At 32.0% G+C, this 17224-nt stretch overlaps 1 protein-coding gene across 1 annotated transcript in view; it reads right to left on the reverse strand.

Annotated features, from left to right (window-relative positions):
• Nucleotides 1–17224, reverse strand: part of LOC148302280 (fibrillin-2-like) — a 121445-nt gene that overhangs the window by 44880 nt on the left and 59341 nt on the right. Inside the window, exons 3-11 of the mRNA XM_088271860.1 lie at nt 14798–14883; nt 9902–10018; nt 7649–7753; nt 6015–6110; nt 3783–3977; nt 3068–3228; nt 2526–2613; nt 2252–2407; nt 882–1203 (exon numbers count right to left, since the gene is read on the reverse strand). Of these exons, the coding sequence (XP_088127986.1) occupies nt 882–1203; nt 2252–2407; nt 2526–2613; nt 3068–3228; nt 3783–3977; nt 6015–6110; nt 7649–7753; nt 9902–10018; nt 14798–14883 (1326 nt within the window). The remainder of the gene's footprint in view (nt 1–881; nt 1204–2251; nt 2408–2525; nt 2614–3067; nt 3229–3782; nt 3978–6014; nt 6111–7648; nt 7754–9901; nt 10019–14797; nt 14884–17224) is intronic.

Below are 17224 nucleotides of genomic sequence, written 5' to 3' on the forward strand. Positions count from 1 at the left end.
GAAAAATACTTATTTTTTACCTATGTTTACGGAATCCATATTCACTATGGTGTATTCAATTTTAGGTATGAAATTGTAAAAGAAAAACTCTTTTTTACCACTTGGGTTTATTTTATTATTACTAGTTTCGACTAGTTTCGGAAGCTATGCCTTCATCTTGATGGAAGCATACCTTTCAAAACTAGTCTTTATAATAAAATAAACTCATGTGGTAAAAATGTGTTTTTCTTTTACAATTTCATACCTGAAATTGAATGCACTATAATGAATATGGATTTTGTAAACATAACCCGCCTCCGTAGAGTAATGGTCAGCACGCTTGGCTACTTTTTTTATTTGATTTTTTTGATTCTCGGGGGGCAGTTTGAGTTTGTCGCAACCCAATATCAAGTCCAATTGCAATATTTTAAAATTAGAATATATAGAAATATCTATGAGAAAAAACAAGAAATACTAAAATATTACTGAGAGAGAGAAAACCCTTATCCGCACCCCAATGGTGCATAGGGCACTGCGTCATATAAACGCAGTGTTATTTTGATCGTTTACACATGAAGGAAAGGTGATCAGCCCTCCGCTTTAGGTAACAGACCAGGGTAATATTGAATAAATATTACAGTGAAAAAATCACTTATATTTATTAGACCCCCCCTGGGAATCGACATCGGGACCTCCAGAACGGTAGCTGAGCGTGCTGACCATTACACTGCGGAGGCGGAAAATATTACAATTTACTGATATTATCAAATGTACAATTAACTACTAATAAAAATTTTGTTGAAAAATTCGCGGCCTGCTGGGTATGGCCATATTAATACCTTCCGGCACTGAAAGGGTTAAACACAAAAAAATCATAATTATTTAAGTAACTCATAACTCACCCATCAAGAGTATCGATGCATTTTCCGAACCCACATATTTCTTTCCTGAATAGGCACTCGTTGACCGTGTAGGCTCCGACTGGGGGACTGGTGGGGCTATGTGCGTCTGTCTCGCCGTCAAACTCCCCCCAGTGCAGCCCCCCTCCGCCGCCAAAGTACCCGTTGCCGTTCCCGTTGCCATTGCCGTTCCCGTGCCCGTTGCCGTTACCGTTCCCTCCTCCAGGCCTGCTGCCCCCCTCCCAACTCTTGGTGCCCCCGGATGACCCTCCGTGAATCTTCTTCCCCCCTAGACTGGCCCAAAGACACAGGCTATTGTAGTCGGCTGGAAAAGGAGATTAACGATTATTTAAATGCCTCTAACTTAAAATTAACTAACACATCGTTTGCGGGAAATGCTTAACCTGTTAACCAGGCGGGACGCATATATACGTCAAACGTAAAAAATATCGGGTACGGGTAGGACATATGAATACGTCCTTGAAATATATGTTTATTATATTATATATATGGACGTATATTTTTCGAACAACAAAGGTATTAGTCATCCATACATGTCTCGACATGAATTTAAGACACGGAGTGAATCAGTATTCGCGCCTGTTACAAGGTGCGTAATTAGACAGCGGACAGCCCTGTTAACAGGTTAAAGCGTCTTTTGCATACTGTTGGCAGAGAGCGGGAGATGCTTATAAGCGCTCTATTTGCTTACTTTTTTTACAGCGCGAGACACCAAAAAACATTGTAAAGATTGGAATTGGATTTGCTGTTGCTTATAATTGGTATATGACCCTAATTAGTATACTAATGAGGGTCGGGGTTGATGAAAAAACCACCCTACAATATGTTTACGAAAAAGTAACAAACCATCATGCTACTTTTCCACAAAGGTAGGCAAAGAGAATAGAACCCCACACCACACTGTCTTTGCAAATAATCTTTACCTCTTACAATCAAGCATCTCCTCATACATACCCGCCATTATTCTAACTCCTGAAGTATTTGAAATACCTGGTCATGTCAAATTTTCTTCTGTTCCTATTTCCAACTGTGTTCACCTCATAAATTTATTTTACCATTCTTTCCTCACTCATTCGTTTACACACTTTCTACACATACAAACCATCTAACACTCCGTTCTATATTTTTTATCAATAATGGTTATCTCAGCCTTGCATCATTACCTTTTTCACCATTTGAACATCTATCATGCACTGCTTTGCTGTATATTCATCTAAGAGATTAAGTCTACATTCATCTTTCATTTTCCAATTCAATGTTCACTTCTATACATTAGGGTTAGTACTAGGGCTCTGTTGTGTATTTCCAGTTTAGCTTTTACAATTAACTTAATTAAATAAAGGAATTTGTACCTTCTCCGGGTTGAGGGCAAGGTTCACAATAGTCTCCCCAGCCGCGCCCCATATTCTTTCCGCAGCAACAATCCCTGTTGGATAGTCTCATAGGGAGGCTGTTGGAGCATTCTCCATCCAAAGATCTGTATGTGAAACAAGTTCCCAATCTGCCATCTGAAACCATACCAGAATGAATGATTAAAATCTTTGAAAAGTGATAAAAATTCCATTTTAATTTGAAACTACTCACTGAAAAAAATTATTTTATATGTGAAATAATTTATTTACTCACCAACGCAGAACTTCTTGTCAGGGCTCTGAATGAAATGTGGATTACAAAGACAGTAATAGGATCCCTCAGTATTGACACATTTTCCATTCTGAAAATAAATAATGAAGATTTAAAATAAAAATAGCAATGCAAATATAAAATAAACTAAATAGTGATTTTTTTATTATTTTAAGATGGTAGTGACATGTAGTATTGTTTGCATTCTGGTTAAGTGATTGTTTTGACGAAGAAACGGGTACGTCTCAAAACCAGTAGACAAAAATCTCACCGAGTGGTTATATACTAATAATATTTAGTAAAAAAAGTTAAAAAGTAGTGAATACATTATTAAATGTTATCTTTACACAAGACAGATTCATCATTAGAGCCTTTTGATGTATTACACTAGAGTAAGCGTTTAAACTGCACATTATAAAAAGGTGTCCATACTCCTTAACCTAAACTAAGACAAGTGGTTTAAGCGGTATGTACTTTTCTACAGAAGAGTTTTTTACCAGCACTAATCAGTCCATGTACAGACTGCATAATGAATATGACAATACCTTGCAGATGTTTTCATCTTCACACTCATTCTTATCTTCACAGTTGTTGGTTTCCATATTCCTGGATTGTCCCGGAGGACACTCGCAAGAGAAAGATCCAATGTTGTTGATGCATTTACCTCCGGAACAGAGTCCAGGGATAGCGGCGCATTCGTCAATTTCTGAAATAAAAAAAAAACTTTGATCAACGAGCCCTAAATACTAAGTGTTGAATTAGATCCATGTTTATGACTAGAATGTTCATTTGGCTATTTTCATTAATTTACTCAATAGCTATTTTTATTAATTTATCAATAAACATCAATCAAAAAATATTTTCTCGAATTTGCTTTGCAATTGGCGGGAATCAAACCCATTGTTTTGCAGTTATGTATCTATTCAACTACATCAAAGCATTTGTTTTTTTTTTAATAACTTTATTTTAAAAGGATAGAAATCTATTTTCTCAATGATTAAAAAAATATATTTTAATGATTTTTTCCAAGTGGCTTTTTTTATCATTGACCATTTCACAAGCAAGTATATCGGCATATGTCATCCTTTGTATGATGATGGTTGATAGGAATTAAGTCATAACAAATAATAGAAATCAAATTTTCTACCTCAGATACAGCATCTGCTACGCTACCACAGCCCAATTGTATTGATAGAGAGTAAGCTCCTAACACAACAAGAAAATTATTATTTTGTATGGGAAAGGGAATTAATAAATTACCTAAGCACTCTCCTGAACTCAAGTTTCTCATGTATCCGAGTTCGCAGTCCAAGTGGTCGCCGCACTGCTCGCAGGGGTGCCCCCAAGCTTTGCCCACGGTGGCGCAACACAAGTTCTTGGTGCAAACTACTCCCTCAAGCTGGTTGGTGCACAAACTGCCCCGTATGTCCGTATAGCAAGGTCCAGTGCGCCTGTCTAACAATGGGAACAATCACTCGTACATACAAACGGTGCCAGGGATATGTTAATCACTGCAAAACTACAATACACCCTGCAATTAGATATAGGGTGGGGCATAAAGTCACTATATTAATGATATGTCACCATATTAAAGTATATTAAAAAAAGCATTCCAAATACAAGTAATTTGATATAATGTTTTTTTGTTGCTCAAAATTATATCTGAAAGATCCATTTACATGTAAACATTGATCAAGCTGGGTTCTAAAGTTTAGTTATTTTTTATTTGTTTAACCCTTACCAGTCCAATGTCGAATCTCATTCGACGTGGATTTTTTATTTGTAGGTCCGATGTCAAATGTCGTTCAACATATTAGTATTATTAAGTTGAAACGCAAGCTCATATTTTTTTCACCCGTATCTATTACAACAGTATGTGGAGCAGAGAACAAATCGCTCATTCCATTCAACACTGTCATATATCAAAAAACTTGATTTTTCAGGAGATCGTTTTAAAAGCTTAAAAAGATTATAAAATGTATTAAAAATAACTATCAAGCCACTTATCGAACTTTTTACTGTGCAACAGATCTTTTTAGGTAAAACCTGAATGTTTTTTCTCCATTTGAAAAATATTAAGTACATTTAAAAAAAATTAAACAATATCTTTTCTTCAAAATGCAAAAACAACACTTTTTGCCCGATGGCGGATTAATATTAAGTTTAAAATATGCCGCTTTTCCTGGGATAAAGTACATTTTCTGGGCATGCCGAAAACATGCACAACTGAAAATTGACGAGTTTTGATATATGACGTTATTGAAAGGAGTGGGCGAAATGAGTTTTTGCCCAATGGACTGTGTAACTGTCTACTTTATATATTTTTTTTAGGGGACTGCAAACGGTTAAATTGTTGTTTGTACTACATATACACTGAGCTTCTTTTTACATGATTTTAAACTAACATGGTGCAAAAAAAAGTCAAAAAAAGAACTAACAAAAAAAATTCATAGGGCGCTTGTGCACTACACGGAATTTTACTGTCCGGCATGATAAAACGGATGATTGGCTTGGATTGGCTTGTGCTTTTGGCTCTCTTTTTTCGGATCGGTGCGCTTGATCGGTGCGTGAACACGGTGCTTGTAAATTCGATCACGCTAAATGTCCTTGCTTTTGAGCTGATTAAGTCCTTACATTTCAAATGTATTCACATTTTGCAAACAAATTTTTATTTCATTATTTCCTGTGTCTTCTGCGCAACTTCCAAAATTACACTTTATAATAAATTAATTAAAGACAAGATAAGTTTTTTCACCTCTGTAACTCTTCAATGACAAATAATAATAAAAAATTATTTTATTATTACAATTCATTCATTTCAGATATGACTGCATTTGAAATGTAAGGACATATTTGAATCTTTTGCGACAACTCTTGGGTACACAAATAAATCAATTAAACAAATAAACTTTTAATTTGGCAAAGCAAGTAACCCAAAATTTAGCATAAATTGTATAAAGCTAGAAATAGATTTTATAAGAATATAGTATTTTGTAACTGAAAAGTCAACCAAAACTATACGACTGACCATGGCATGTAAGCTATATATTTTACAAATGATTTTCACCCTTCAACATAAGACTAGATTTTAACATAACATATCATTGCTTGACTAAATGTACATACTCATATATGTATACAAATATGTTTGGATATTATAATATAAATTCAACAAAAAAATCATGAATATTTTAAAGGATATGGATATTATATTTTCGATTCCTAAAAACAATAAATAATTATTACCAGTTAAGTTTTGAGTAGGCTTTTTACTTAAAACTTAACTAACCAAGCGGCGTGATGGTTAGTTAAGTTTTAAGTAAAAAGCATAACTTCAAATTTGTTATAAAGGAAACCAAAATTTACTGAACCGTACTTTCCTATATTGAAAAATGGTGAAAATAAAATGTTAATTTTAATTTTAATTTTAATTTAATTTAAAATGTTAATTTAAAAACCAAAAACACACTAAATATGTCAAATTTACAGCACCTATTTCACACCTCTTGCCGCTTATTCCGTGGAAACATACGCAGCGGTCCGGGGCTATGCACCGCCCTCCGTGCAAACATGGCTCTCGGCAAATGGCTGGAAATATACAAAACAACTTAAGAATAAAATATATATTGTGATGAAGCAATCAGTATGGGCTGTTCTAGCACACCAAACTGTTCCAAGAGGAGAATTTGAAACATATTGTTCGCCAGGAACTACGCTTGGATGGCTTGACTCTGGCCAATATCTGTACCCGACGGATTCTCCAGTTCTTTCGACACGTTGCGCGTGGCAACAAGGATAGCCTGGAACGACTAGTTGTGATCAGTAGCCTGGAGGGAAAGAGAGGGAGAGGAAGATCCTCCACACGATGGACCGATCAAATTAAGGCAGCATCAGGCACCTCAGTGGTTGGAGGTCAAGTCAAGGGATAACTGGAGAAGAGTCATTGCTTCTGCAAGGGTCACAACCCTCAGCAATGAGGAATAAGATGGAGAAGAAGTTCATCTTTAAAAAATTAAGTAGAAAAATAAACAAAATAAAATTCTAATAATATAACAGTCTAAATAAAGGATGTAGCCAGGTAAAAACAGCAGTATCAAATAAGCATTCATTTAATAGTGTCCTCAATAAAATTTCATTCATAGTATTTAGAACCATATATTTAAAAAACATATTTATATTTGGAGATCATTAAAAAAAAAACATCTAAAAACCATATATTTGAAATCTATTTTTAAACTATGTTATAAACCATATTCAAATTATGTCAATTACCATACAACACATTTTTTTTAAATTCTTAAAACCATATATTTGGAAATCCATTTGATAAACTTGTCAAATTTGAAAATCCATTTTTTTTATATGTTAAAACTATGTATTTGAACATATTTTGATATCCATTTTTAAAAGTATAGAATACTATTTATTTGGAACTACATTGAAAAATGTGTTAATGACCATATATTTCGATTTTTTTTAAAACTAACTAACTAACTAACTAACCATCACGCCGCTTCTCCGCAGGGGTAGGCAGAGAGCTAGAGCGCCACACCACTCTGTCCTTGCAAACATTCTTCGCCTCTTCCACGTTCATGCATCTCCTCATACATACCCGCCGATTGTTACGACTCCTAACCTGACCACTTTCAAGTATTTGGCATACCTGATCGTGCCATGTTTTTCTCGGTCTTCCTCTGCTTATTTTCCCACTAACATTCGCCTCATAAATTTGTTTTACCGTTCTTTCCTCACTCATTCGTTCTACATGTCCAAACCATCTCAACACACCTTTCTTAATTTTATCGATGATGCTTATCTCAGCTTTGCATTCCTTCCTTATTTCACTATTCGCACATCTATCATACATCGTTTTGTCGCACATTCTTCTGAGAGATCGCATTTCGACTGCATTCAGTCTACTTTCATTTTTTTTAATATGGTAAAAACAATCAAAGTTTAAAAAAAAAACAAACAATAACAGTATTAATTTCCTTCAAAGTAAGGCAGTATCCGCTTCATTATTCATTGATTAAACAAAGATATTCTTAGGGAATTCAAGTTAATTAGTAAGTTTAAAGGGTCCTTAGAGACATATTACTTTGCAAAACAATAATATTCAAGCTTACGCTCTATACAGAATTCTCCAGTCCAACCGGGAGCGCAGGCACAAGTGGCATTAACGCAAGTCCCTCCGTTCATACATATCCTTCGGCAACCACCACGATTTCTATCTGGAAAAATATTAATGCTCCATTACAAAGGATCAAAAAAGTATTTGAAATATAGTATTTCAATACATCTTCGGTTATAAAACTAGATTTAAAAAAAATATTTCACAAATTTATTCGGCAGTAACTTTTTAGTAATATCTATCCATTTTTAATATAAATTTTCTTCTTCTAATCCTTATCTGCACCCGATGGTGCATAGAGCACTGCATCATATAAACGCAGTGTTGTCTTGATCCTTAACACATAAAGGAAAGGTGATTAGCCTTACGCTTCAGGTACCAGTCCAGGGTAGTATTGAATAAATATTAGAGTGAAAAAAATCACTTATATTTATTAGACCCCCCCCTGGGAATCGAACCCGGGACTTCCAGTACGATAGCCGAGTGTGCTGACCATTACACTAAGGAGGCGGACTTATAAGTTTTAGTTGGTAAATATCACTATTTTTTAAAATCTATTGTGTTTCAATGCATTCCACATCATTTTCAAATACAGTGTTTGAAAATGATTCGGAATGCATCGAAACACGTGTCACAAAAGGTTTTAAGAAATAGTGGTATTTACCAAGTAATACTTTAATTAGAAATAACGAAAAAATCTAGATTAATCAGATTTCAGTGAATCAATCAATATATTTTTCTTCCAAATCCTTATCCGCGCCCCAATGGTGCATAGGGCACTGCATCATATAAACGCAGTGTTATCTCAATCATTAACACGAAGGAAAGGTGATCAGCCCTCCGCTTCAGATACCAGTCCAGGGTAATATTGAATAAATATTGGAGTGTAAAAATCACCTATATTTATTTGACCCCCCCTTGGGAATCGAACCCGGGACTTCCAGTACGATAGTCGAGTGTGCTGACCATTACACTACGGAGGCGGACTTATAAGTTTTAGTTGGAAAATATCACTATTTCTTAAAATTTATTGTGACACGTGTTTCAATGCATTCCGCATCATTTTCAAATACGGTATTTGAAAATGATGCGGAATGCATCGAAACACGTGTCACAATAGGTTTTAAGAAATAGTGGTATTTACCAAGTAATACTTTAATTAGAAATAACGAAAAAATCTAGATTAATCAGATTTCAGTGAATCAATCAATATATTTTTCTTCCAAATCCTTATCCGCACCCCAATGGTGTATAGGGCACTGCATCATATAAACGCAGTGTTATCTCAATCATTAACACGAAGGAAAGGTGATCAGCCCTCCGCTTCAGATACCAGTCCAGGGTAATATTGAATAAATATTAGAGTGTAAAAATCACCTATATTTATATGACCCCACCTGGGAATCGAACCCGGGACCTCCAGTATGGTAGCCGAGCGTGCTGACCATTACACTACGAAGGCGAATGAACGATCAATATATTGTATATTAAAACTTATCATTTTTATTTTCAAATTTATTGATATTTACTGAATGAAGGACTTTGGGTTTTTTTTTATTATACATCAAGGAATTATTATACACCAAGTCATAAAGAGTTAAAAACATATTCAATATTAAACAGACAATTTTATTTAGTTAACTGGTGAACTAACTGGTGCTGAGGTGTGTTTCTAATGCTTGAATAATTTACATATATTATTTTGAGAAATAAAAAGACTTTGTGTTTTGATCCACTCACATATCGCTCACTCCTTTCAAGAACGTCATAAATCAAAATACTTGATTTCTCAGGAGAACGATTTTAAAGTTTAAAAATATAACACAATGTATTCAAAATAAATATCAAGCCACTTATTGAACTTTTTACTGTGCAACAGATCTTTTTAGGTAAAACCTGAAGGTTTTTTCTACATTTGAAAAATATTTAGTATATTTAAAAAAATTATGAAACAATACATTTTCTTCAAAATGGAAAAACAACACTTTTTGCCATATAGCGGGTAAATATTAAGTTAAAAATATGCCTCTTTTGCTGGAATATAGTACATTTTCTGGGCATTCTGAAAACATGCACAACTGAAAATTGACGATTTTTGATTTATGACGTTCTTGAAAGGAGTGAGCGATATGTGAGTGGATAAAAATACAAAGGCTTTTTATTTCTCAAAATAATACATCAATATGATCCACAAAGTTAATGCTTTCAATATTCAAAACATAATTTACATATAATCAAATTCACTGACTTTGGAAATTGATGATACTGTGCTGGTTGCATGATGGACCCTCGAATCCCCCGTCGCAGCGACAGAGATTAGGTTGGATACACACACCGGGCCCCCCACAAGTGCGCGGACATAGTGCTAAAATACAAGTGTCAATAGTGTCAGTGCAAATATGTTGGATGGTAAAAAATATCATAAACTGTGAAGTGTTTCAGTGACTTGTATTGACAGTGAAAAGTGTAAACCAATTCAACTTTCTGTTTATATATTGCATGCCAAACAATAAAAAATAGTCCTTGTAATAAGTAATGCATATAAGAGTATGCAGTACAGATAAAATAGATAAAATGTGTGCGGACATAGTGCTAAAATACAAGTGTCAATAGTGTCAGTGCAAATATGTTGGATGGTAAAAAATATCATAAACTGTGAAGTGTGTCAGTGACTTGTATTGACTGTGAAAAGTGTAAACCAATTCAACTTTCTGTTTATATATTGCATGCCAAACAATAAAAAATAGTCCTTGTAATAAGTAATGCATATAAGAGTATGCAGTACAGATAAAATAGATAAAATGTGTGCGGACATAGTGCTAAAATACAAGTGTCAATAGTGTCAGTGCAAATATGTTGGATGGTAAAAAATATCATAAACTGTGAAGTGTGTCAGTGACTTGTATTGACTGTGAAAAGTGTAAACCAATTCAACTTTCTGTTTATATATTGCATGCCAAACAATAAAAAATAGTCCTTGTAATAAGTAATGCATATAAGAGTATGCAGTACAGATAAAATAGATAAAATGTGTGCGGACATAGTGCTAAAATACAAGTGTCAATAGTGTCAGTGCAAATATGTTGGATGGTAAAAAATATCATAAACTGTGAAGTGTTTCAGTGACTTGTATTGACAGTGAAAAGTGTAAACCAATTCAACTTTCTGTTTATATATTGCATGCAAGATAATAAAAACTTGTCCTTGTAATAAGTAATGTATATAAGAGTATGCAGTACAGATAAAATTAATAAAATGTTTGCGGACATAGTGTTAAAATACAAGTGTCAATAGTGTCAGTGCAAATATATTGGATGGTAAAAAATATCATAAACTGTGCAGTGTGTCAGTGACTTGTATTGACTGTGAAAAGTGTAAACCAATTCAACTTTCTGTTTATATATTGCATGCCAAACAATAAAAAATTGTCCTTGTAATAAGTAATGCATATAAGAGTATGCAGTACAGATAAAATAGATAAAATGTGTGCGGACATAGTGCTAAAATACAAGTGTCAATAGTGTCAGTGCAAATATATTGGATGGTAAAAAATATCATAAACTGTGCAGTGTGTCAGTGACTTGTATTGACTGTGAAAAGTGTAAACCAATTCAACTTTCTGTTTATATATTGCATGCCAAACAATAAAAAATTGTCCTTGTAATAAGTAATGCATATAAGAGTATGCAGTACAGATAAAATAGATAAAATGTGTGCGGACATAGTGCTAAAATACAAGTGTCAATAGTGTCAGTGCAAATATATTGGATGGTAAAAAATATCATAAACTGTGAAGAGTGTCAGTGATTTATATTAATTGTGAAAAGGGTAAACCGCTACGTTTTATTTATTTCATGCATGCAATATAATAAAAAAATCTGCTTGTAATAAGTATGCATATTATATAATTATATATATATATATATATATATATATATATATATATATATATATATATATAATTATTATATGTATCTATGTATCCTTTTCCGAGCTTAACTATAGATATTTCAGATTCTTTTAAGATGATAAGATTTTAATTAAAAAAAAATTAAACATACATTTTTACTACAACTATTGTTATATAAGTATATGGTTAAAAATAAATAAATCTTCTTCTTTTTCAGAACACTCAGAGTTGTATACCTGTACTACACATATACTAGTGTGTGTAACTTGAACACTGCTAATTAGTGTGAGTCCCCTGGAATTTCTTATAACCCTTATTCACACCTGATGGTGCATAGAGCCCTGCATCATATTTATCTAGTGTTATCTTAAAAGTAAAATCGATCGATTTAAAACAAGTATTAAGTGTTGTGACATGAAATGTAAAAAACATAGTATATAAATAAATTTTTAGATTTTTCAAAAGGTATTCATGAAGGAGGTCCCTTGAAGGAGGAATATATGCAGTACTTAGTATGACATTTCAAAATACATAGTGGTTGAGAATGATATACTTCTCATGATAAAACAGTATCTCGTATCTCAAAAAAATGACAAACCCACTTTTTTTTCAGTCAAAGTTGTAATTGAATTAATTTTAATGTGTTTTTTTTAACAATATTTTTTTATTATTTCTTTAGTTAGCTTGTATTACATTATATAAACTATTTAATACACATATTTTTTTACTACACCTACATATATATATTTACATTTCCTTACAGTACACAAAACATTTACTTTTAAATTCTTTCAGACACTTTTCATTCTTCATACATTCAGGCATCTCATCATACATTTTTAAACCCTTATACATTAAACAATTTTGCGACTCTGTTTTTTCATAAATGGCAATTTTTTCTGGTTAAATGTTCATGACAATTTTTGTTTAAAACTATTTTATCCTTAAAATATTTTGGTAATTTATCGTTAAAAATTTATGTAAAAATATCAGCATATTAAATTTTAATTGGCCTTGTTACCCACATATATAAAAAAATAGTTTATTTTTTTAAATAGTACGTAAGGCGATAGACGTAAGACTACGCAGTACAGATAAACTAAATAAAATGTGCATATAAATGTAAATATAAGTTATAAGTAAAATTTGTATTGCGTTGGAAGTTTCTATTTTATTTTTTATCATGGTGGATGCAATCTATTTAAATAAAAATGTAAATGCTTCTTTGTTCAAAATTTTAAATCTCCCAACATAATTCATCGATTGCTTCATTTTTTTTACACAACGTTACATTTGAATGCGTGTGTGTCTTGATATACTCTCTTCTATCTATTCCATTTAACCAGACCGAGCAGCAGCAAAGCGTGCCGAATACAGCTTATATTATATAAAATATATTGACGAAACGTTGCTTCTTTATTAGTTATATAGGTCAAAGTTATTCAGGTTTTCAAAAATCTTTTAAAAGCAGTGCTACTTACTGCCCATAAAATTTTACACTTAAAACACACTTCATTCATTAAAAAAATTAAGTATTTAATGTTTATTCTAATCAAAATATGACATTGAACTTTTGATGATAAGAAGACCCCCAAATAATGATTTTAAATAAAAAAAATAACTGACTGGCACACATTTCTAATCTTAATATTTTTCAGTGATGCAGAAATACAATATGTTTATCAAATTCATAAAGAAAATAGGAGATATAATATTATGTCATTTTCTCGTTGATAATAAAGCGAATTATTTAATAATAATTTCTTGATATATGCCAATGAATAACGAACTCATTTGAATACACTGTAAAATCATAATATACCATTTTTACTCACAGTAGCTTTTTCTAAGCTAATTCACTTAGTTTATAATTATTATCGAATTACAGGTATTGGCATTTTTTAGGTATCTAGTTGTTGGTAGAAAATAATTATGTTGTTAACAAAAATGTATTATATTTCAAGTTGGTTTCATATCGAGCTTTCGAAACAGTTTATTTCCACAGAGTGCTTAAAAAATTCCATTAAAAAAATTATGTACTGCAATATGAATAATAAAATACAAAAGGATTTTAATATAACACAAACATAGGTGGGTACTGTATACCAAGTTTTACACTAAGTACCTACCTTCAAAATGAAAAAAAAATAACTAAAATAATATTTGAAATTAGAATTAGCATGTGTAAAACAAAAAAGCAGAAATCGTAATACCAACCTTAGAATTTTTTTTTTTTTAAATCAAAATCATGTTTGAATCACTCACCTTTACGACTAAAGCCATTAGGTTTACTGTCATCTCGTTCTTTATACCTTTTTCTTTTCTGTCATAACTTATTAAGAAAAAAGGAGCAAGTGAGGCCCCAAAGAGCCAAAAGAAAAGGAAGAAGAATGAGATGCATATAATATACAGCAATTGAACAGAACGAGAGTGATAAGGATAGAATGTAGCATGTCTAGGATATCGTCATCCTTGTAAGAGTAATATAAACTAGTAAATATAGTGGAAGCTTATATTACATTAGATTATTCTAAGAATGTGTTTTTTTATCTAGCTCAAGTTGCAAAATTATAAAACATTTTAGGCAATTATAAGAGCAATTGTATGTAATACCACACCTCATAATGCACTAGTATTTGTGAAAATTAGGAATGTATGTGAATGGTCATGATATTTGACTGGAATAAAACAGCAATATTTAAAGTGAATTGGATAAAATAATTATAATAATAATAAAACCCTTATCCGCACCCCAATGGTGCATAGGGCACTGCTTCATATAAATGCAGTGTTATCTTGATCGTTTTACACATGAAGGAAAGGTGATTAGCCCTCCGCTTCAGGTACCAGTCATTGAATAAATATTACAGTGAAAAAATCACTAATATTTATTTTACCCCCCTTGGTAATCGAATCCGGGACCTCCAGAACGGTAGCCGAGCGTGCTGACCATTACACTACGGAGGCGGACAAACTATAATATATACACTACAAATAATAATTATATACTATCCAAATATTATGTACTATATTCAATTGTAAAGCGATCCAAATGCTAAAAATGATGCTTTGTCTTGTGATGAATGTAGAAGTTTAAACCGACATGGATAAGGTTAGTGGAATAGATGTGGTGTTTGTTTAGATTCTCTATATCCTAAAAATATAATATATCGGAGAAGGGCAAAAGTACATATAATATAAAGATATTAACTTTTTTCTTAATAATTCACTTACGCACTACGCATAGTGAAGACTGCGGCTTCGTCGTCCACCCCGGGCAACAATGTGTTCGATTTGATCTCGTTCGACAAACGTTCGGTCTGTGAATAAAGAAAAACAAAATTAATATATAAAAAATATTTAAAATGTATAAAAAATATTTGACAAATTCAAGGTTGTAACAATATCCTCGTGGAGAGTTATAGATTTAAAAGGATCCTACTTCAGCTAACATCATTGTTGAGGCAATTCACTCACTCCTTTCAAGAACGTCATAATTCCAAAAAACTTGATTTTTCAGGAGAACTTTTTAAAGTTTAAAAATATAATACAATGTATTAAAAATATATATCAAGCCACTTATTGAACTTTTTACGGTCCAACAGATATTTTTAGGTAAAACTTGAATGTTTTTTCTCCATTTGAAAAATATTTAGTGTATTTAAAAAATAATTAAACAATACCTTTTCTTAAAAATGCAAAAACAATACTTTCTGCCCTATAGCGGGTAAATATTAAGTTAAAAATATGCCGCTTTTGTTGGGATATAGTACAATTTCTGGGCACTCCGAAAACATGCACAACTGAAAATTAACGATTTATGATTTATGACTTTCTTGAAAAAATATTTAAAATGTAAAAAAAAAAATTGACAAATTCAAGGTTGCAACAATATCCTCGTGGAGAGTTAAAGATTAAAAGCATTAAAAATCCTACTTCAGCTAACATCATTATTGAGGCAATTCGATCACTCCTTTCAAGAACGTCATAAATCAAAAAACTTGATTTTTTCAGAAGAACTTTTAAAGTATAAAAATATAATACAATGTATTAAAAATATATATCAAGCCACTTATTAAACTTTTTACGGTCCAACAGATCTTTTTAGGTAAAACTTGAATGTTTTTTCTCCATTTGAAAAATATTTAGTATTAAAAAATAAAATAGAAACTTCCAACGCAATACAAATTTTTGCATGTAATATCAACAAAACACAAATGAAACTTATAAATACATTTATCGCTCACTCCTTTCAAGAACGTCATAAATCAAAAAACTTGATTTTTCAGGACAACGTTTTTAAAGTTTAAAAATACAATACAATGTATTAAAAATAAATATCAAGCCATTTATTGAACTTTTTACTGTGCAACAGATCTACAATATTTAAGTAAAACCTGAAGGTTTTATCTCCATTAACAAAAACCCAGTTGTATCAAATGCTTCTTCTTGTTCTTTTTAATGGTTTTTCACCCATCTTGAGTGTTCTAGCCAGTGTCGAGTTATTGTATCAAATGCTGACAGTATTAAAAAAAATAGTTTGTGAACAGCGTATTTAATATTGAAAAGATAATATCTAATTACGAATTTTACAAAATATCTACATTTTTACAAAAACGCATTTTTCAAATTTTACTTTAAGGTACTTTTAGGTGTTGAATTTTCTTCCTATATATTAATGTTCAATTCTCGAAATAATAATAACAATAAATCATTTTGAGAAAGTTTGTGGCATATGAAGGTATATTATTATATAATATTTAAGCCCAACAATTCTGTTATGTTACATATTTCTACTTATTTATTTTTTTACAAAAATGTTAATAATATTAGTATATAACCACTCCCCGAGATTTTTATGTCTACCGGTTTCGAGACGTACCCGTCTCTTCGTCAGGACAATCACTAACACAGCATGCAAACAATACCACCCTTCACCACCATAGCACCATAGCACCATAGCACACACTCAAAACTACACAAAATGTCTAACACATGCGATTTTCGGTCGACCCGAAGACCAGCATGCACTAAAGTTTTTAACACAGACATGCGTTACGAGCCGAGGTTAAACATGCGATAGAATTAGTCTCGAAACCGGTAGACATTAAAATCTCGGTGAGTGGTTACATACTAATATTATTAACATTTTTGTAAAAAAAAATAAGTAAAAATGTCTAACCACAAAGTAAATGCTTTAAATATTAATAATATTGAGAATATTACTTATTTTATTTTGTACTGGAAATATACTTTTTGTAGCATAATTTGGATGTAACTTTTGTGAATGGTAGCATCATATTACATATCTTTATGACCCAATTATGAGTGTAAACATTCCGTTGCCGAATTTCTTATCAGATTACTTCGCTATATGCTTTTTCTTCTGTTATCATCCTGCGATGTTTGTCAACTCCTTAACATTGTAATTTTGTTGGTGTAACAGCATTAAGACTTGAAAGAAACTTGAAATAAAAATATTATAAACAGATTTTATAAAAGCCTGGTCATACTGTAATCCTTAAAGTTTGTTTGTTTATATATCTGATTTTATATGTATTTGTCCAGTTAGACTTGAATGCGGAACATCCTAATGAAACTAACTCTTACATCGCTCAGATGCGAGTTTCTAAGTCACATAGGAATATTTTTAGCTTACAG

This window comes from Brachycentrus maculatus, unplaced genomic scaffold (assembly GCF_059751285.1).
Source record: "Brachycentrus maculatus isolate JH-2025_06_01 unplaced genomic scaffold, ASM5975128v1 h1tg000469l, whole genome shotgun sequence".
Classification (NCBI taxonomy): Eukaryota; Metazoa; Arthropoda; class Insecta; order Trichoptera; family Brachycentridae; genus Brachycentrus; species Brachycentrus maculatus.